Source organism: Mirounga leonina, unplaced genomic scaffold (assembly GCF_011800145.1).
Source record: "Mirounga leonina isolate KUSES-001 unplaced genomic scaffold, KU_Mleo_1.0 Mir_174, whole genome shotgun sequence".
In the NCBI taxonomy this organism is placed as follows: domain Eukaryota; kingdom Metazoa; phylum Chordata; class Mammalia; order Carnivora; family Phocidae; genus Mirounga; species Mirounga leonina.
Genome location: NW_023270451.1, coordinates 29628230 through 29650259, shown reverse-complemented (window position 1 = coordinate 29650259; position 22030 = coordinate 29628230). Strand labels below are relative to the sequence as shown.

The 22030-nt window shown below is 39.5% G+C and overlaps 1 protein-coding gene across 1 annotated transcript in view; it reads right to left on the bottom strand.

Moving 5' to 3' along the window:
- Nucleotides 1-1144: 1144 nt before the first annotated feature.
- Nucleotides 1145-22030, bottom strand: part of SCIN (scinderin) — an 81328-nt gene continuing 60442 nt past the window's right edge. The window contains exons 10-16 of the mRNA XM_035020653.1: nucleotides 18125-18215; nucleotides 15014-15184; nucleotides 8856-9033; nucleotides 8457-8578; nucleotides 5234-5311; nucleotides 3241-3301; nucleotides 1145-1987 (exon numbers count right to left, since the gene is read on the bottom strand). Coding sequence (XP_034876544.1) covers nucleotides 1860-1987; nucleotides 3241-3301; nucleotides 5234-5311; nucleotides 8457-8578; nucleotides 8856-9033; nucleotides 15014-15184; nucleotides 18125-18215 — 829 coding nt within the window. The 3' untranslated portion in view covers nucleotides 1145-1859. The remainder of the gene's footprint in view (nucleotides 1988-3240; nucleotides 3302-5233; nucleotides 5312-8456; nucleotides 8579-8855; nucleotides 9034-15013; nucleotides 15185-18124; nucleotides 18216-22030) is intronic.

Here is a 22030-nt window from a genome sequence, read left to right as displayed (position 1 = left end):
CTGTTTCATTCATGTTGGCTCCAAAGGACTTGGAATAGTGCCCCACACCCAGTAGATGCCTAATAAAAATATTTCCTGACTGAATGAACAGTCTCTGGAAGTGTAGTTTCTCGCTGTTTCCTCACCACTCACACATGCTGCAGGTCCCCACAAGACCACTCACTTTTCCACCATAACGGTCCTGGGCTCGATTCTCCACGCCAGGACCCATGCCAGGATCCAGTCCGAAACACATCCACCATTCATTTCCCCCTGAGGAAGTGTGAGAATTCCTCAGATCATTCCTTGGCTCTGAGTCCCCTTTCCACGGAAAAGTGGTTCCTGCTCCTCCACAGGCCACCTCCTAGCCTGCTGCCAAAGTTGGTTTCTGCTTTACTGGCACCCCACCTTCTGCCCCGACTCCTGTTTTCTGGGGCCGGTTAAATCAGTTAAACGAGGAGGCCATTAGACTCACGTGGTTCTAATGCTGTGGAGACCTATGTAAGCAAACCAAAATCTAAGCTATAAATGCCTCCAGGTTACGAAGTCAAAACCTGAGGACAACCAAGCACAGTCAAGTGGGCTTTCAGCCTAGCCAATCAAGAATTCCCTACTTGGGGTGCCTGGGTGGCTCAGTCAGTTAAACGTCTGCCATCGGCTCAGGGCATGATCCCGGGGTCCTGGGATCCAGTCCCCGCATCGGGCTCCCTGCTCAGTGGGGGGGCCTGCTTCTTTCTCTGCTGCTCCCCCTGCTTGTGCTCGCTCGCTCTTTCTCTCTCTGACAAATAAATAAGTAAAATCTTAAAAAAAGAAAAAAAGAATTTCCTTACTTTGCTTTACTTTTTCTTTAGAAGAGTCTTTCCCTGCGCTCCTGCTGGTAGAGTTGGGCACTGCCAAATCCAAATTGATTTTTGCTCAAATAAACTCTTGAAATGTCTGATACGCCTCAGTTTATCCTTTAACAGGGCCCAGATGTCATATGTACTGATCTTCAAAATCTTTCATAATTATGTAACCTTGGAAAAGTTGTTTAAGTTTGACTACTTAATGAGGATGAATTAAGAAAGATTAAATTCATATTTATTTATGCATAAAAGTATTTAACCTTAAAACTGTGTAATTAACTCACATGTCATATTTAAATAAACTGTCACAACAAAAAACCTTTCCAAAAGAGATGCATTTTAATGATGAAAGACAGCATTAGTGAATTTTTTCATACATAACCTTTGTGGTATTAAACATGTCAAATACATACATACATACATACAACCGGATAAGACTGTAATTATTTTGTCATGAAAAAGCTGTGATTTCAAAGGCTCTTTAAAAGGCAAAAATGTTAAAATTACTCAGAAAAAGATACTTAGGAGTGAATGGTATCAGAGTCACATTGGCTGAAGAAGGAAAATAACAACAAACTTTTAAACCATCTTAACATAAACCTCACTGCAAATATACAATTCTTTTGAACACAGCACATGGAAAGGAGAATAACCTCAAAATTATGGCTTACTTCTCTGGCATATTAAAGAACAAGTTTGGCTAAAGTTTCCTGAATTATAAAATTCCCTGATGAACTCCCCTAGATTACGTGCAGCTTCTCACTTTTAAAAGGTCATATAAAAAGATATAAGTCAGTTTCCAGCAGAGTTAACATTGGTCCATAGCAAAAATTTCCTTTAGGTTATTTTAAAATACTAACATAAGAAAATTCTAGTTTAAAAAGAATTTCAAACCAATAGTAGGCATTAAAAAATAGTCATAGGGCCGGTTAATTTTCTAAAACCAAACAAACCAAAAAACCTTTCTTCCCCTCAAAACAGCAATGGGACAGAGGCTCCAAAATATTTGCTTGTTTTTTTCCTACAAAAACCAGTTTACCACCTTCTGGAATCCCAGCCCAGGAACCAGCCTGTGAACGTGGCCGGCTCATGGCCCTGCTTTACGATGACAATTGGCGTCCTCTTGTCTCTTCCAGAAGGATCTGTCTCAAGATACATTTTGGCTATAAAGAATTGAAAAACAAACACATTCAGTTAGTTGTTTTTTTAAAAAAAATTATTTAAATTCAATTTAATTAGCATATATTGTCTTATTAGTTTCGGAGGTAGAATTCGGTGATTCCTCAGTTGCATACAACACCCAGTGCCATTACTTCAAGTTCCCTCTTAATGCCCGTCACCCAGTTACCCCATCCCCCACCCACCAACCCTCCAGCAACCCTCAGTTTGTTGCCTATAGTTAAGAGTCTCTTATGGTTTGTCTCCCTCTCTGTTGTCCTCTTATTTTATTTTTCCTTCCCTTCCCCTATGTTCATCTATTTTGTTTCTTAAATTCCACATATGAGTGAAATTATATGGTATTTGTCTTTCTCTGACTGACTTATTTCACTGAGCATAATACCCTCTAGTTCCATCCACGTCATTGCAAATGGCAAGATTTCATTCTTTTTGATGGCTGAGTAATATTCCATTGTATATGTGTGTGTATACACACAACACACACACACACACACACATCTTCTTTATCCATTCATCTGGGCTCTTTCCATAGTTTGGCTATTGTGGACATTGTTGCTATAAACATTGGGGTGCATGTGCCCCTTCAAATCACTATGTTTGTATCCTTTGGATAAATACCTAGTAGTGCAATTTCTGGGTCGTAGGGTCAGTTAGTTTTGATTAAACTAAAATAACCATGAAATGAAAAGTCTCCCAATAAAAATAATGAATCAAATTTTCATTGCCCTGAAGTAGCCAAATACCGTTCCATATGAACAACTCCTTATTGATTTCTCTCATCTGCCATGGATTGCACATGAGAGTCTAATGGTTGCCTAAAAAAATTTCAAACTTTATAGAATTATCCTTATGGCATAATTATTCCTGTACTTTTCAAAAATAAAAAAAAAATTGTGCAGAAAGAACAGCATTACTCAAAAAACTTTAAAAAATCTAGGTTATCATAGAGGTTTTACTATTTCTATAATACAATATTGTTTAAGTGAATTTAAAGTTTTCAGAATAAACTGATGTAATCATGTTCTAAATTAGGTAATAAAACATTCTTCTTATTCTTATTCTGAAATTCTTCAGTTCAAAAAAATTCCATTACACTTAAGTTCTGAAAGCAAAAGCTTATTAGATTCTGCTCAGTTTTAATATGTGGTTTTGAAGAATGTGGTGAAAAGAGCAGTCAAGAGCTTTGTAATAAGCACTCAGGATAAATGCCATTCATTGTCCATGGGATCTCGCTTACCAGACTTCAGAGATTCTGTTCTCTCAACTTCATTGGCATCTTTGCCGACCCAAATAAAAATCTGAAAAGTGAAACAATAATATGTACGGTTCGGGAAGTAAAGGCTCAGTGCGAGCCCTGTACCAAATGCTTCTCACACATTGCTCATTTCACCTTCACAGCAAGCCCCCAAGTTAGGGATGTGGAGAAGGAGGTGCAGAGAAGGCCCACCACTTTCCCAATGTTTGCACTTATTAAGAGATACTCTAGATTGATATCCAGCCAGTTTGACTCCAGAATCCACATTCTGATATTTCAGGTTTATATAGTATTTTCTAGTTTACACACTTTCTCAAAACAACATATTGGCTGTTTTCTGCAGCCACCCATTTAGGGTATGTAAGGTAGTCATTATCCCCATATTATTATCCTGGGGGGACCTCAGCCTCCCTTGCAAAGCCTCTGCCATAAGCCTGTAGTGTACACCTAAAACTGTATCTTCTAACACTTTGGTAAAAGTGCTACAATGTTTAGTATTTAGTTTTTTTAAAAACTGATATAATTACATATTCTGTATGTATCCTTCTTGTCAAATGTATAGGCTGTGAACTTCAATGCTGAAACATTCTCTTGAATTACCTTATATTTATTTACTTTAAAAGATTTTATTTATTTATTTATTTATTTGAGAAAGAGGGGGGTGGGGGGAAGCACACACATGCGAGAGCCAGAGCGAGGGCGCACAGGAGCTGGGGGAGGGCCAGAAGCAGGCCCCCCGCTGAGCAGCAAGCCCAATGGGGGGCTCGATCCCAGGACCCTGGGATCATGACCTGAGCCGAAGGCAGACACTTACCTAACAACTGAGCCACCCAGGTGCCCTGAATTACCTTATATTTAAATCACTTTAAAATAACTTGTTGGCAGAGAAATTTTGGCCAAATTAGTTTTGATTGTATTCTAATTCATACTGAAAGTACTGAAATATTTGCTTGCAGGGCATAGAACAAACAATGACAGCTTGGTCATGTAAATGAAAAAAATGATTTAAAAAATAAAATGTAGTAAGGGAAATATTCTCAAGTATCCTTGACTGCAGAACTGACTACAAATGGACATAATTATTTTGAATAAGGAAATGCCATTCTTATTTTGTAATTCTTAATATACAAAGGTGTTTTATTGACATGACATTTTAAATTTCCTATCTATAAATATGTGATCCATTCACCTGGGGAGAATCTGTGACTAGATTCCAAATTCAAATATGGCAATTCTATACCAAGAAGCTAAGGGGTAATATAACCAAATGACTTTAGCAATTAAGAACAGACCTAGAAGTAACAATTACTAGGGTTGACTCTAAGAGTGGGCCTAATTCAGATACGGGTTTCATAATTGTTCTATACATTTTAGTTCCTAATATATTTATTTTTCCCTTCCACTATTATCAGTTTACACAAAGGGTAAAAAACAACAACAACAACAACAACAAAAAACCCCAACTATCAGATATGGCATGCCAAATCCCCATTCATTTTCTTCCAAATAAAGATATACATAACAGCAACATATTTTCTGTGTAGATTCAAAACTATTCTATGTCTGTTTCTTTGTCAGGGGAAAGGCCCCCTATGATGACTTCTCATCAGATTTCAAGAAAAATTCTGAATCTTTGACGTCCCCATGGCCCTGTTCCCCCATGGCATTATATCCACTAATGCATTTACTAGTTGAATGGATGAATGCATGAAGAAATTAGGAGTGAATCAATTTTAAAAATAAATGAAAAATGGAAGTTTTTCACCTAAAACTATACAGCCACAGACAGTAGCCATGGAATTTTTTCCATTTTAAGAAATCAATTTGCTACATGTATCAGTTTTATTTTTTGCCAAACTGTGTCGAGTCTTTAGAATACAGCCTAAATCCATAGGTCCATTTATTATTAGACTTGCCATTTTTCAAAGCAGGTTTTGTCAGCTCCCAAGTACAAGCACACCAAATACAGTTTTACCTGTTCCCAAGCATCTAGTAACATGACATCATCTTCTGCTAAATCATCCTGGGTGAACTCTCCTGGAACCTCTTGAATCTGAAATGTATGAAAAAGCCTTAGGTTCAAAGAGTAAAGCAATAATTTTTCTAATATATAGGATACCAATGCATTGTATTATTTTAAAGCACCACAAAAATAAAGTTTGTTAGTCATCTTTTTTTGTTCTTTCTGGGTAATAAAGATTTAGATAATTGTTGGGCGCCTGGGGGGCTCAGTCAGTTAAGCAGCTGCCTTCGGCTCAGGTCATGATCCCGGAGTCCCAGGATCGAGCCACACGTCAGGCTCCCTGCTCAGTGGGGAGTCTGCTCCTCACCCTGCTCTCGTCCTCTCTCTCTCTCTTTCTCTCTCAAATAAATAAAATCTTAAAAAAAAAAGATTTAGAAAATTGTTTATTTGTTTCATCGTCTATCACAAGCTGATGGAATCTTATCTGGGAAGCACAGTGCTGACTACGAACATGGCCCCTGAATGCCTCAGGGAGGCTACAGGCAGTCGGACCCCAGTTCCACTTCCGGTCCCTTGTGACAAGCTGCTTCACAGATTTCCATTGCCTTCCTCGTCCCTAAAGACATTTGAGTTTATGGTCTAAGTATTCAATTGTTTTTTATTGTGTAGGTCAAGATTATTTTAATAAAATCAATAGGTCTGGTCATTTTCTAAATCAACAATTTTTGACAAGATGATATAATATTTCATATGCCAAGTTTTCTTATTATTATTATCTTAGATGTGTTAAATCATGTTCTCTGTAGTTAACTTTAAAGTTTGCTAGGGAGGTTTAGTTTAACACACCCACTACCAGTGGGCAGGTATTAATCCAAAGTTCCAAATTTTTAAAAGATTCTGGATAACGAACCCCCTGACCCTTAGGAAGGTGTGGTAGATAGGGTTGTGGTTCTTAATTCTTCACTCCTTCCCTCTGCTGTGTGACTTTGTTATAGTACAGTCGAGTGAGTGGAGGTGGCTTTGGCCTTGGCCATGTCATATTAGCAAATGTGACTCATCAGGGGCCCTCTTGCATTCCTGGGCTCAGTCGTGGGAAAAACAGGCATGAATCCAGCCTGCAGCCCAAAGGAGAACCACCCAGCTGGGCTGGACCTAGGTTAACTTGGTCCCAGGCAACCTGCAGCCTTCTGAGCATAACACATATTTATTATAACCTGATGAAATTTTGAGACTGTTATACAAAAACAGACAAAAACTACTTACAGAAGGCAAAAACTTAGTTTATATCATCTTTTTTACAGAATATTTACCAATCACATAATGATTTAAAAAAGCAAAAAATTTTAAATATCATTCCATGTCAGGCACTGTTCTAAATCCTTTATATGAACAACGAATTTAATATTCACACAACTCTATGAAGTGGGTACTAGGATTATCCCCATTTTACAGATGAGAATACTACAGCACAGAGAGGGTAAGTAACCAGCCTAAGGTCACACAGCTAGTAAGTAACATCACCAAGTAAGCGATATTGCACAGGCAGACTGGCTCCAAAACCTGTGTTATTAACCCATAGGCTCTGCTCTCTTGTGTGAATCTATATGTCTAAAGCCTGCTTTTTGATTATGATAACTAGATCAAATACTTTTCAGTGACATTTCTTTCCTTAAATTGTGAGGGGAATAGTCGGGAGTTCCAAATACCAAACAAGAAAATCAGTTGGTGTAGAGGAAAAGTCCACCCCATCCCTCCCACCCCCCACCACTCCAGCAACCCTCAGTTTATTTCCTGAGATTAAGAATTCCTCCTATCAGTGAGATCCAAAGACTAACAGATTTTTTTAAACCTGACGGAGAACAAAGCCTAGGTATTATTTTTGTAAAATACATCTTCATTGGAGACAAGCAGGTTATTTACAATAATATTAGCAAATAATACTAGTAAGAAATTATAGAAGCATTAGTTGAAAAAGAAGTTGGTTGGATGCCATACCAAATTAACAGTCAAAAGAGTAAAATAACAGATTTTTTCTGACAAGTTGCTAAAATACAAGGATTTCCTAGAAAATAGGTGAGCTACTGTGGTGCCCAACAACCAAATATTTATCACAATTCGAATCTTTAATTTGAACCTTCAATTTTCAGGTCAAATCACTTATCATCTTCAAGTGTGGTTTGAATATGAGCAGTTTCTTCCTCAAAGCATTTTATTTCTAGCAAACAATGTAGCTGGGAAAAGACAGACGATTTTCATGTGCGTGTTGAAAAATAAAGCTTGTATTCACCAGGACATAGTGACCAAATCTTTAGATCAAATTTTACATAGGAAAGAAGTTTGTCCTTTAAACAAAAAATTTACTCAAAAACCTACATGTCAAACAGAGAAAAGAGAATTTTTATGCTTAAACTGAGATGAGGGGCTGCACTCCAGGATATTTTGGAGCCCAATATAAAATCAGTCTGAAATTTAAAACCTGTGAATGGGGGCGCCTGGGTGGCTCAGTTGGTTAAGCGACTGCCTTCGGCTCAGGTCATGATCCTGGAGTCCCGGGATCAAGTCCCGCATCGGGCTCCCTGCTCAGTGGAGAGTCTGCTTCTCCCTCTCCCTCTGCCTGCCTCTCTGCTTACTTGTGCTCTCTCTCTATCTCTCTGTCAAATAAATAAATAAAATCTTAAAAAAAATAAATAATAAATAAATAAAATAAAACCTGTGAATGACTATAAAATAAAACCTTCTTGCTGATTTCATTCAATTTGCAGGTGCATATGTAGCTTTTTATGATGCTGCCCAATGATCATAATATTTTCATAATATCTCTAGTCAGTCAACATGGTGAAACTTTTTATTCCCTGGGAAATTGAAGTGTAAAACTGACACAGTTTGATCAGAACCCACCACGGTTTCCCACAGAAAGTGTCAAATTATTAAATTAGGAAATCCAACCATATGCATATTCATATAGCAACAACCTCATGCTGACACAGGTGCAAAGTAGTTGATATTTTCAAGAGCGGCTTGATTTATATAGTACTTTACAGTATTCCTATGCTTTCACATCCATTATGTCATTGACTCTTAAAACAAGCCTGCGTAGAGAGCTAAGACTATCATGTCTGGTTTGCAGATAAGCAAGCTAAAACTGAGACCCAGAGCACCGACATGGCTGAAAAGTGCCAGAGCCACCCCTCCCAATGTTGTTCAGTTTTACCCCAGTGTTTTGCAAGACACTCACGATGAATCGTCCAGTTTTGTTAGAGCAGCCGTAAAGCCGAGGCGGATGGTCTTCAGCCTGGGTTTCTAGCAGTGGAGAGGTCTGGTAGTGTTTTTTCCCTCCAAGGGAATTCCAAAACTCCTCTGTGAAAAACACAATGAGTTATCCAGTGCATTTCCAGGAGCACAGGGCTGGTCTTGCCTTACATTAACGAATGATGTGATTTCACCTTGATTTCAATGTTAGGAAATTATTTAAATATAGCGGGTACCATCGCCCAATTTTGCAACTAATGGAAGGATCTGTAATGCCCTATAACTGTTACAAGGGTCCTATTTATGAAAAAATAAATAAATTACATGATTAGCAATTATGCCAAATGTAAGTCCTGGCTCGTGTCCTTGACCCCACAGTACACACCTGGTTCCTGGCCCTCCTGAATCTTTGTGGTTTTGCATTTGAGGACACTTGCCACATACTCTGCTCCTTTCTCCTCCTCCTGGCTAGCACCTTTTCCTATCCAGATGAAGCCACTGTTTTGTCGCAGTTTCAAGACAAAAACATCATTGGAATTCAAAGAATGTGCACCGACATCTACCTAGGGTATAAAGAAAAACAACACCGTGATTCAGATTCATTGCTACTCCCTCAATAAACATGTCTGAGAAGCTGTGACAGGGACAAACCACCCGTCGCCTTCCGTCCTGATCCCAAGGTGGCACTAGGACACCACTCTGGCATTAGAAACCTTAGTAGCTCTTTGCTCTGTATCACTTTAATGCTCAACTGCCCACAGACAGCAGCACAGGACTCTAAGGATAAAATTAGCCAAACTTAAGTGAGAAGTAACAAAGATAATATTCAAAGAAGCCATAAGAACAAGTATGGGCTATAATTGATGTTTGGGAAGCGGGTGTGATAGACACAAACGACACACATAAAGCAAAGATGTTCAGTTTTTCTCTCCCCCGCTAAAGAGGTTTTCCAAATAATCAAAGGGATACCTACCCAAAGCAGTCTACAGATTTAATGCAATCCTTGTGAAAATACCAACGGCATTTTTCCATAGAGCTAGAACGAACAATCCTAAAATTTGTAGAGAACCACAAAAGACCCTGAATAGTCAAAGCAATCTTGGAAAAATACAGACAAGACTAGAGGCATCACAATTCCAGACTCCCAAGGTATATTACAAAGCCGTAGTGATCAAAACAGTATGGTCCTGGCACAAAAATAGCACACAGATCAGTGGACAGAATAGAAAACCCAGAAATACAGCCATGCTTATATGGTCAATTAATCTTTGACAAAGAAGGCAGAAATATGCAATGGGAAAAAGACAGTCTCTTTATCTAACACATGGTGTTAGGAAAACTGGACAGCTACATGCAAAAGAATGAAACTGGACTACTTTTGGGTGCCTGGATGGCTCAGTTGGTTAAGCGTCTGCCTTCGGCTCAGGTCATGATCCTGGGGTCCTGGGATCAAGTCCCACATCGGGCTCCTTGCTCCATGGGGAACCTGCTTCTCCTTCTGCCTCTCTCTCTCTCTGTCTCTCATTAATAAATAAAATCTTTAAAAAAATATATTAAAAAAAGAAACTGGACCACATTCTTACACAATACACAAAAATTAACTCAAAATGGATGAAGGACCTAAATGTGAGACCTGGAACTACAAAAATCCTAGAAGAGAGCATAGGCAGTCATTTGTCTGACATTGGCCGTAGCAACGTCTTTCTAGATATGTCTCCTGAGGCAAGCGAAACAAAAGCAAAAATAAACTATTGGTACTACATCAAAATTAAAAAAAAAAAAAACAAACTTTTGCACACCAAAGGAAACAACCAACAAAACTAAAAGACACCCTACTGAATGGGAGAAGATATTTGCTAGTGACATACCTGATAAAGGGTTAGTATCCAAAATATATAAAGAACTTAAGTAACTCAACACCAAAAAAACAAATAATCCAATTAAAAGTGGGCAGAAGACATGAATAGACATTTCTCCAAAGAAGACATCCAGATGGCCAAAAAACACATGAAAAGATGCTCAACATCACTACTCATCAGAGAAACCGCAAATCAAAACCACAATGAGGTATCATCTTACCCCTGTCAGAATGGCTAAAATCAAAAACACAAAACAAATGTTGGCGAGGATGTGGAGAAAAAGGAACTCTCGTGTCCTGGTGGTAGGCATGCAAACTGGTGCAGCCACCCTGGAAAACAGTATGGAGGTTCTTCAGAAAGCTAAAAATAGAACAATCCGATGATCCAGTAAAGGCACTACTGGGTATTAACCCACAGAATCTGAGAACACTAATTTGAAAGGATATGCACACCTATGTTTATTGAAGCATTATTTACAATAGCCAAATTATGGAAGCAGCCCAAGTGTCCACTGATAAATGAATGGATAAAGAAGAAGGGGTATATATATATATTATTCAGCCGTAAAAAGCAATGAGATCTTGCCATTTGTAACAACATAGATGGATCTACGGAGTATAATGGCAAGTGAAATAAGTCAGTCAGAGAAAGACAAATACCATATACCACATATTCACTCATATGTGGAATTTAAGAAACAAAACAAACAAAGGAAAAAAAAAAGAGACAACCCAAAAAACAGACCTTAACTATAGAGAACAAACAGGGTTACCAGAGGGAAGGTGGGTGGGGGGATGGGTGAAATAGGTGATGGGGATTAAGAGTACACTTATCTTGATGAGCACTGAGTAATATATGGAAGTGTTGAATCACTATATTGTACACCTGAAACTAATATAGCACTGTATATTAACTATACTGAAATTAAAAAAAAACAAACCTACAAAGGGACACCTAAAAATCAGAAAACAGGGACTGGAGTCCAATTTTGGCAAAGAGATAACAATGCAAATTCACTAAAGGGGTCTCCAGGCTCAGATAAATTATCCCTCAAACTGTAAAAGACTGTAGCGGATTATTAACACAGCACTGACATACCCCCTCCTTTCAACCAAGAAACTGTGGCCACTGTCTGGGATCGGCCAGGTGAGCACAGTTGTGCTCCCTGTGGCCACAGAGGAATGAGGAGGACCCACCTGGGCCCAGACTCTGACCTGAGGGGGAGGCTGAAGGCGGACCGCAAGGGCAGGACAAGCATGTGCAGTCTCAGCCCTGGGATTGAGCCCGAGGGTCCTATGATGGGCTTCTGCCTTCATGTCTATGATCTTGGGATTCTATGACTCTAGTCAGACTCTGTGAGAACCTCTGTCTGACCACATGGCTATGTGACTAGGACAGTACGTGTCTGGCTTTCGGCACCACCGTGGGACTCAATGTGATGAAGAAGAACCAGCGGGCAAGTCTGAGATGGAGCAGCCATGAGAGAGGAAGGAAATACAAGGGTGGTGTTCTGGAGGCCAAGTGCAGAAGGTGTTTCAAGAGGGAGGAGATGCTCAACTGCCAAAGGATGGCGTTTGGCCAACTGGGTCGAGCTGCCATCAACTATGTGGAGAGCTGAATGTCACCAGGTTTACCAGGACACTGTCTCCAGAGAGGGCACTAGAGGAGGAAGGAATGGTTGTTGGAACTTTTATTTTTCATTTATTTATTTATTTTTAAAGTATAGTTGAAACACAATCTGTTGGAAATGTTAGATGTGTTCCAGGGGTTGCTAACATTCAGGGAAGCGGGTATCGTCCTTTTGCAGGAGGAACAAGGCCTCTTGGACCAAGATTTAAAGGAATCTACCAGATGTGACGACGGAGACTGATAAGAACCGGGACTGCCAATTTCTCATCCGAATGTCTCCTTATAGGTACAGAGGGAAGAGTTTGGATGACAGACAGACAGGGGACAATAGACCCACACACAGACTAGTGTGGCATCAGGGAAGTAGTTCCAAAATAGAACATTATAAAGCTTGAGCCTCCCAGAAAGCCTTACAAACAATGATTTTGATGAGCACATTTCAGAGAGGCTGGGAATGTGAAGGCCAGTTTGACAGGCTGCAAGCAAACAAAGGAACCATATCACAAACAGCTTGCATGTCTCATAAAGACGTGCCTGCTGGGAAGAGATTAGGAATGCAAGGATTCTCGACTCTTCCATCTGAAGTCAGCTGAGAGTGCCTGCGGAGGAGAGCTGTTCATGGCTAACTTGATAGATTTAAAAAAAAGTCATAATCGAATACATGAGAATCCATGTACAGAATGTTCTAGATGAAGTCAATACATATGATGTCATTTAAATGATATGACTGAATGAGATCGCCATGGAGAGGGCCAAGACTGAGCCTTGGGGGTTTGGAGGACGGGCAGAGGAGGAGCAGCAGAAACCCAATTGGCATAAGTGGAGTGAAAACACTCTTCGGAAGCTTGGAAGAAATCTTGGTAAGTGTGGTTGCTCCAGAGTCCTAGTGAAAAAAAGTGTTTCAAGAAGCTAGGGAAGGGCAACTGTGGAAAAAGCCAGTGGAAGGCTAAGGAAAGGGGTCAGAAAAGATACTTCTGACCTCTTGAAAGACGGGCACTAGGTAACAGGCTAGGAGTGGCTGGAATGATGCCCAAGGAGAGTGGCTTTACAGAGAAGAGGCTTACCCATGTAGGGACAGGGAGTGAGTGAGGCCAATGCTTTTGAGGATCTGTGCTTTTAAGGAGGTCGGAGAAAGGATATGGCAGCTGGGAGGATCGGGGTTAAGAGATAGTTTTTAATGGAAAACGGGAGTGTTTTGAAGGCATGCTTGTATTCTGAAGTAAATGATCCGGAAGAGAAGAATACACTAATGCTAGAGAAGAGAAAGATTACTGCCCGCCATAATGATGAACTGGACATGAGGTAAGAACATGGGACAGAGGGAAATTCAGGAAAGTAGGAAGTCAAGAGGGCGGGGGGCGGTTCTGGATGGAAGTTGGGGGTTGTGGTGGTAGGAATTTCACCTTAGGACGGGAGTCACATTTTATTTGTTTATGTAATATATTACTTTTTACAAACATTACTTTGTAATATTAATTTATGGATAAGAGCATGTTGATATTAATTTTTAAAATATTTAGTATTTATATGTAAGTAACTATTATAAAATACTTATAAATTGTTAAATATAAATAAATTATATTTATTTCATGAAACAGGCAGGAAGGAGAATATATATGTACAGACAGGGGCACGTTGGTGACACCGGTGGGGGGTAGATAAGGTGACTCTTGTGTGATTACATTTATGTTCTCTGAGAACTCTGACTCAGTGCTCAGTGGAGAGCAGGCATTTTGGAGGTTTGGAGAGAGAAGACACGAAAGGTGTGATGGATGGAGAGCGTGCATGGATTCAGGTTTGAGACTGGAAATTGCTGGGATGTGCATCCTAGAGCAAAGGGGCCAAACGACAGGAGAGGGTTGTCAGAGATTAGGTGTTGGAAACAGATTTCCAGAGGTGCTAAAATTATAGTAAGGTTTAGTACGGGACCACAAGAGTGTGAGATGAAAGGGTCAAGGACAAGCCAGAGGGATGGAGTTAGTGAGACAATGGCCAAAGCCACCAAAGAATAAGAGGGGAAGGACGGGCAGCTCCATGGATGATGGCACAATGATGCCGAGGGAGGGAGAGACTGATAAAAGTCAAGGAGGCAAGAGTGAGCAAGGAGGGTAGCCCACCCACACCCATACCTGGTAAGAGGGTACTGAGGAAAAACAACTTCCCCTCGTGAGGGTCGTATGGGAATCTGTATCCTCAGAGGATAGCCATAGAACAAGAAGGTTAATTGGGAGGCTGGTTTAAAGAAGAGATTGCAAGTGGAGGGTATGCCATGACCCAGCTGGTTCCAAGGGCTCGGCCAAATGGCTTGTGCAAAGGGGAAGGCTTAGCAGGTGGGTCCAGGTGTGGGGATTTACAGAATACGTTGGGCAGTTTAGGGGTGACGGGAGAGACTTGGATTTCAATAGTGAGAGAGATGTCTAGATCATGAAATGTGATGGATGGTCCTAGAGGCAAAACGCTCAGCCATTTAAACACCTGGGCCTGCTGGCTTGTCCATACCTAGAGGTCTTCTTGTCTTCTGACCTGTGACATGGGGTTTGATTTCTTTCTCAGCTGCTGTCAGAGACGGCTTATTTGGCCAGTTGAGTTATGGTTCCGGCCCGATACGGTGAAGCTGGCTTTCCACATTTGTTACACTTGTACACCCAAGGGCTTTCCCTCTCGAATTTCCCATGTGACCACTTGACCATCACCTGCCATCCATCTTCCCCTAGGCCTTTCGAAGATAAAGCTTCGGGCCTTTGACCATTTGATTTGTTACATTACTCTTAAAATTCTTCTTCTTCTTCTTCTTTTTTTTTTTTTTGGTACAATGCAGTTGAAAAGTGTGAGAGGCCTGGTTTCCATCGTTAACTTTTAACTTGGTTCTCCTGCCTTTGGGTTTTTTTTTTTTTTTGGTTTTTGGGTTTTTTTTTTTTTTTGTGTGAACAACGGATTAATTATTGAAATAGACGGAATTTGCTTGCCAATTTTTTGAAAACTAATATTTGTTGATGGCTCAGGTCCACTGGGAAGTCCATAAACAGGGCACATTTTATTGAATGCACGACATTACCTCCATGATTCTGGTGATAGATGCCAGGTTTCTCCGGACTTGAAAGAGGCGTGTAGGGGGAGCAGGCGCCTGACCTCCTTTCTTTGATGTTCCATTCTTGTAAATAATGAGCGGTTTGTCTTTGAACAAACTCAGCAGGTGAGCAGGCTCTTTGCCTTGGGAGACTCGGATCTGGAGGGGGCGGGATAAAAGAAACGTAATGAAGGGTGCAATGAAGGAGGGTTGTATTTCCACATGTGTTATTTTCCTTTTTGAAAACAAAACAAAAAATAAATAAGAAATCGAGAGCAGGAGGCATGACGATTAACAGACAATACAGGTTAATGCTAATCAAGCACAGTTTTCTGGCTGACTTAAGAGTCTTAGACTCCAGACACAGCACGCTGAGCCATTTCTTCTGGGGGGAAACATCACCGTATGGCACCACTTCCTGCTTCCAGAAAGTATAAAGCTGTAAGTGTGTTCACGTACGTCTCCATAAGAGACAAACCAACAAAGTGCGGATGTATGCCATCGTTTGTGAAAATGACTTTTTTCAAGAGCACCAACACTTGATGGCTGTGTAGTGACACACTTGTTTCTGAAATGTTTTGGATCTTGTTCAGAAGGTAAAGAGATGTGCATTTAAATGCTTCCAAAAATAAGAGGACACCAAAGCGTACTCATTATTTCTACATCTCTGTAACTATGAAATGAAAAAATTATGACAATCTGGCCTCCAAGCATCAAAATCTGGCAAAAATAAATAGAATATATTTTCTACTTTTTATTCATAGAAATGGTAATAGATTTGCTTAATATAAGCACTTTAAAAGTATGTAATTTAAGGACTTTTCAGGATAAGGAAATTGAAGAAAGTAAATGGTTAATTATTTAATTTCACCTATTAGTTTAATACCAGATATTGGATTAGAAATGAGTTTCTTATTTCTTACATAAATTATTGATGCAATTTTTTACATAAAGAGTTCAACTTTTGTGTCAGCTCTCTACTTTTTTTTTCAATTATTTTGCCCTATGCTAAAATTGAACTGTCTTATGCACCCTGGTGTATCCTTTTCTAAAAGCCAAATAAATGGGAATGCAGATGCAATACCATAGCAGGGAGGCCTAGGGAGCACTGAAAATAATTAACTTCACAGATATCTTTCTTTTTCATTTTATTTAAAAAAATTTTTTGAGGAAGTTCTATGCACAACATGAGGCTTGAACTCACAAACTCAAGATCAAGAGTCACATGCTTAATGTCCACAATAGCCAAACTGTGGAAAGAGCCAAGATGTCCATCAACAGATGAACGGATAAAGACGATGTGGTATATATATACAATGGAATATTAGGCAGCCATCAAAAGGAATGAAATCTTGCCATTTGCAATGACATGGATGGAACTGGAGGATATCATGCTGAGTGAAATAAGTCAATCAGAGAAAGACATGTATCATGTGACCTCACTGATACGAGGAATTCTTAATCTCAGAAAACAAACCGAGGGTTGCTGGAGTGGTGGGGGGTGGGAGGGATGGGGTGGCTGGGTGATAGACATTGGGGTGGGTATGTGCTATGGTGAGCGCTGTGAATTGTGTAAGACTGTTGAATCACAGACCTGTACCTCTGAAACAAATAATATGTTAAAAAAAAAAAAAAGAAGAAGAAGATAGCAGGAGGGGAAGAATGAAGGGGGGGAAATCGGAGGGGGAGACGAACTATGAGAGACTATGGACTCTGAGAAACAAACTGAGGTTTCTAGAGGGGAGGGGGGTGGGGGAATGGGTTAGCCTGGTGATGGGTATTAAAGAGGGCACATTCTGCATGGAGCACTGGGTGTTATACGCAAACAATGAATCATGGAACACTACATCAAAAACTAATGATGTAATGTATGGTGATTAACATAATTTAAAAAAAAAGTGGGAGAAAAAAAAAAAAGAGTCGCATGCTTTACTGACTGAGCCTGCCAGGTGTCCCCCATAGGTATCTTCCAATTAGCAGTGGAATAAGCAAGTAGCAACTTACAGAAATGTCTTTTAAATCACAATCCCAAAGCTGTTGGGGTGAGGTTAGCTAGGATTACCTAAAACTGTTGCTGGCTTGGAATTTCCCATAACGTTGGGAAAACCTCAATCGCCAACATAAAAAAAAAAAAAAAAGAGGGCCAATGATTAAGACTCATTTTCCACTGTTAAATTAAAATAAAAGAGATAAAGCGTAAGTTGAACATTTTTCACTACTGTTAACATACTCTACCAACGACTGGAGTTGTTTATACATTATTGTAAATTACTGCCACCTAGTGACTAAACTAAACATACCATTTCATTGTGAATTTAGGATGTGATAGGCTAACAATGGAAATTCTTTCATGGGTATATCAAATATTTTATTGCAAAATACAGAACTTATAAGTCACAATGCATGTCTTCAAAGTTTTTGCATAATTTGGTAAGGAACACTTTAAAGATCAATTAAATGACACTCATGTCAGTTCTTATCTAGAAAGATTTCATTCAAGAAGTGAATATAATAGTTCAGGGGAAAGTAGAGTTCAGTGCATTTAAAGAATTCAGTCACCTTGCTAATTTGTAAAAAAATAAAAAAGTTAATATGAACCTTTAAATTTAGATCTAACTTGCTTTATATATCGACTAAGAAGTACCAAGATGGGAAAGAAACCAGCTAGAAGACCAAAGTTGGCGTCCACATCTTAGATTTCATGTACTAAAGTATCTGACTTACCTCTCTGTTTAATTATTATCTTTTAAGAAGTAATTGCACATTTACAAAGATCTGAAAACTGGAAAGTGATCAGCTGGAGGTAATAACTTGTGTAGAACGGTTTTATGTCAAATAACTGTCGATTCTTTTGGTTCCTTAGGTCTGTTAATAGTTCTTTGTTTTTGCTTTTATTTTTCAATTTTGTTTGCTCCCTCTTTTCCAGAATCTGAGAGAACTAGTATGGCATGAGATTAGGAACACTTAAGTTGCAAAATGAAAAAAAATATATTTAGAAAATGTCAAATTCCCATCCCAACTTGGGAGGAAGGCTTTAACTAGTCATTGAGCTAGCAAAACTTTAACGTGGATGAGTTCTGGGAGTAAAACTATCCCAACCTGCACAGCCTGTCCTCCAAGGGACCGATCCAACTGAACAGTCAGAAATGCAGATGTTGTCAGCTCATCTCTCGTGGCATTTGCTCCTTGCCTGGAGGAACCAAAGTAAAGTAAATTAGCTTGTATTTAAGTTTTAAGACTTTCTAGTGTAGGCATTTCAGAGACTTAAGTCATTAGGAAAGTTCAAGATGAAACCGTTTTGACATGATATGGCCACAGAAGCTATCAGGTGTTTTTTTTTCCAAAGATTTTATTTAACTATTTGAGAGACAGTGAGAGAGAGAGCACGAGAGCAGGGTGGGGGGCAGAGTGAGAAGCAGATTCCCCACCAAGCAGGGAGCCTGATGCGGGGCTCAATCCTGGGACCCCAGGATCACGACCCGAGGCAAAGGCAGATGCTCAACCGACCGAGCCACCCAGGCGCCCTTATTGTTTTTTTTTTTTTTTAAGTACTAACATTGAGCCATGAATTACCCTGTGTATTGCCTAGAACTACACATGATAATTATATTTTTATCTTCATTTTATAGGAAAAGAAATTGAGGCTTAGCTCCTTACATAACTTAGCTAAGTAATCGGGTCTGTCTTATTTCAAGTTGGAGCTGCCTATTTTGGGAAACCATCTCCACAGTAAAAATAATCCATTTGAGTAGAATATGAGCTTCATCTATTAGGCTGGATTTTAGAAGCAACCTATCTTTACCTGAACATTTGGTGACCGTAGTAACAAATGTCTGGACCCAAAAAAATCAAGGAAAGAAACATCAGAAGTAGGTGATGGAGTGGCCCCATTTTGTCATTCTAGCAATTCTTTAAAGGAGTTAGTAATAAAACCGTAGGAGTGGCTCAACTAACAGAGACCCAGATAGGGGTCAATAAATCAGTTCGTCCAGTTCATTTGCAATTTCTCTTTCTAAGGTAGCTTGTGGCTATAACTCCAGTCACTAGCTTAACCTGTATAGGAACCTTTGGGAGATCTGCTTGTTTGATGAGTTTGTGGGAGGAAAAGCCAAAGCACTGAGCATGGTTTGTTTCTAGCCAATTCTCCCATCTCTGTCTGACTAGGGGTTAGCAGGAAAAATATAATCCTGGAATCGGATTTCAGAAGTTTACCCTATCAGGATGTCTGGGTGGCTCAGTCAGTTAGGTGTCCGACTCTTGATTTTGGCTCAAGTCATGATCTCATTGGTCTCTCTGCTCAGCGGGGAGGCTGTTGGAATTTCTCTCCCTCCCCCTCTCCCTCTGACCTTCCCCCCAACTCACACACACCCGCTCCCTCCCTCTCTCTCTCTAAAATAAATAAATAAATCTTAAAAAAAAAGAAGTTAACCATATCTTTTCTTCTGAAACCTTAAGAGTGACCTACTTGTCCAATACCCAGAAGAGATTAGCAATAACCTCCCATCCTGGGCAATACACACATACACATACACATACCCCAAACACTGGGTACAGGAAACACATTTTGTTTATTTCAGAATATTTCATTGCATCAACAGAGTCAAATGATATAAAAATGTTCTACAAAGGGGGGCAAAAAAAAAAAAAAAGGACATGCTCATGTGAGGCACACATTTAAAAGAAAATAAAAAATGTTTTCCCTAATAAAGACACTCATAAAAATATAGTCTTTTAATGCCAATAGCCTAAATTTTCCAGGAGGCTATAATGTCATCAAACACTTCTGTGAGCCATGGGAGCAGAGTGGGGAGTAACAGAGAGCTGAGAATGACAGCTGGGTCTGTGACCACCTGTCTTTTCTCTGTCACATCTGCAGTTCCCTGCCTATTTCTCCATTTCCTTTTTTTTTTTTCTGTAGGAAAACATTCAACTGACTATAGACAGTATCAACAAACTTTTGTCCCAATTTCTGTTTCTTTTCCCCTAAAGTATTTCAACCAGCAAACCTGGAAAGCCTCATCAAACTCCCGCCTTCTGACACTCGCAATAAATTTTTTACTACTTACCTCCAGCCGCTCTGCCACTTCACGTCAAAGTGACCCTTGCTCCCATCCACACAGATTCAGAGTAATTTGCTTTATGGATCTGTGACCCAGGGGGTCAAATAGTCCACTACAACTAAGACATAATAAAGTCGCTCTTTGCCTCGAGTTTTGGAAACCTATGCTTAGGGGCGGAGGTTGGGGAGGGTGGAGCGCAATCTACTTTGACATGATTTCTTCTTTATAAACCTTTGGCACTTGTTACTCATTAAAAATAAATGCTGTGAGAAAATAGAATTTACTGCTTTCAGAGATTCACCACTGCCATTGTTCAATGTTTGTTCAATTTCAATTACCTGACATTCCAGAAAAAAGATCACTGCTGAAATTATTTTTCTCCTACCATTTTAGAATATAAGTGGTTTCAGAAATTTAAAATAAGCCACAACAAATATGTGTATTCAGCTGTTGATTTAATTCTAGTCCTTCCCCTGGACTTAATGTACCTCTGGACTTAACCATTTATACCCCTGCATCAAAATTATCACATAACCTGGCAAGTTGTTTAGTCTGAAAGCTAATCTTCAAGAGATTTGCTTATTTTCTAAATGTCTCTTCACTGCCTTTATAGAAGCTTTTGAAGTCCTGCAAACCATGCAATGTTAACAAACTTACATATTTAACATCCATGATATTAAATGGCAAAGACTCTCAAAAGGACTCTCAAGTATCTAACTTATCTTCTTGATATCTCAAAAAAATGATAAATTATCATAGAAAACTTGAACACATAAAATTGGAAAGAACAAATTAAATGACCTCTCCCTCCATCCCAGTCCCATCCCAAAGAGAGTAACTATTAAGAGTGTGGCATATTCTCATCTTTCTTCCCTTTGAATTTTTCACAGTGAGGGCCAAACCTGCCCTCCTTCTACGTTTCTTATCTCAGTGAATGAAACACTACCCACGTGTGTGCATGGACCAGAAATCTGAGGTCACCCTTGATTTGGCCATCTTCCCTGTTTCCCATAGCCAGTCTTTCAGATGCCAACACCTTAATACTACAAACTCAACTTATCCTTTCCCTCCCTGTTGCTCTAACACTAAGTTCTGGCCACATTATCCTTCAGTTGGATTACTGCAACACATTCCCAATGGCTTCCCTGCCACTGATCTTCTCCCACCAGCCCATTCTCGTAGAGGTCAACCAGAATAATTTCTCTAAGAGGAAGGCCAATCATACCATTCCCCTGAGCAAATTCTTTGACTGGTTCCCAATGCCCTGAAAAATAAAGTTCATCTATCCCCAACATGGTTACAAGGCCATTCACAGGTTGGCTCCTTCTGATTTCTCTGATTTTATCTTTTGCTCCCTAACTTTGCTCCAGCCATATGTCATTACTGGTAAGTTAGAGCACACTTTCCCTGCATTGCTTAGAACAACGTCTCTATTTGCTCGCTTGCCTAGCTGCTACTTCTGCTCCCACTTAGATGTCACTTCTAGGAGCCCTAGGAGTGGGCTTGGTGTCTTGCCTAGAATTCCCCAAAGATCAGCTTGGTTTTATTTTTTAAATCCTTCATACTTCATTGAAATGCCTGTTCAGTGCCCTCATTGAAATCACCTGCTTCTTTTTAAAGTATAAAATCTCGGGACACAGCTCATTTTTTTTTAACCATTATATCTTTAGTATCTATCTAGCACAGTGCTTGGCACATAGAAAGTGCTCGGTGAATACTTTCAAATGATTTGAGAAATAGTAACTACATTTAACATTTATCATCTGATTTAGTCTGTTTTAGTTACAGCTACATAGTTATTTACATAGATTGCAAATTGCTAATTTTTCAAAATATTCTCTTGAATTGCTTATTTAGTCTTTCTTGTTTGATCTAAGTGCCACAATCAATTATATTTTTTATATACAAATCAGAGTTAAGAGGAAGACCAAGAAACAGAATGTAA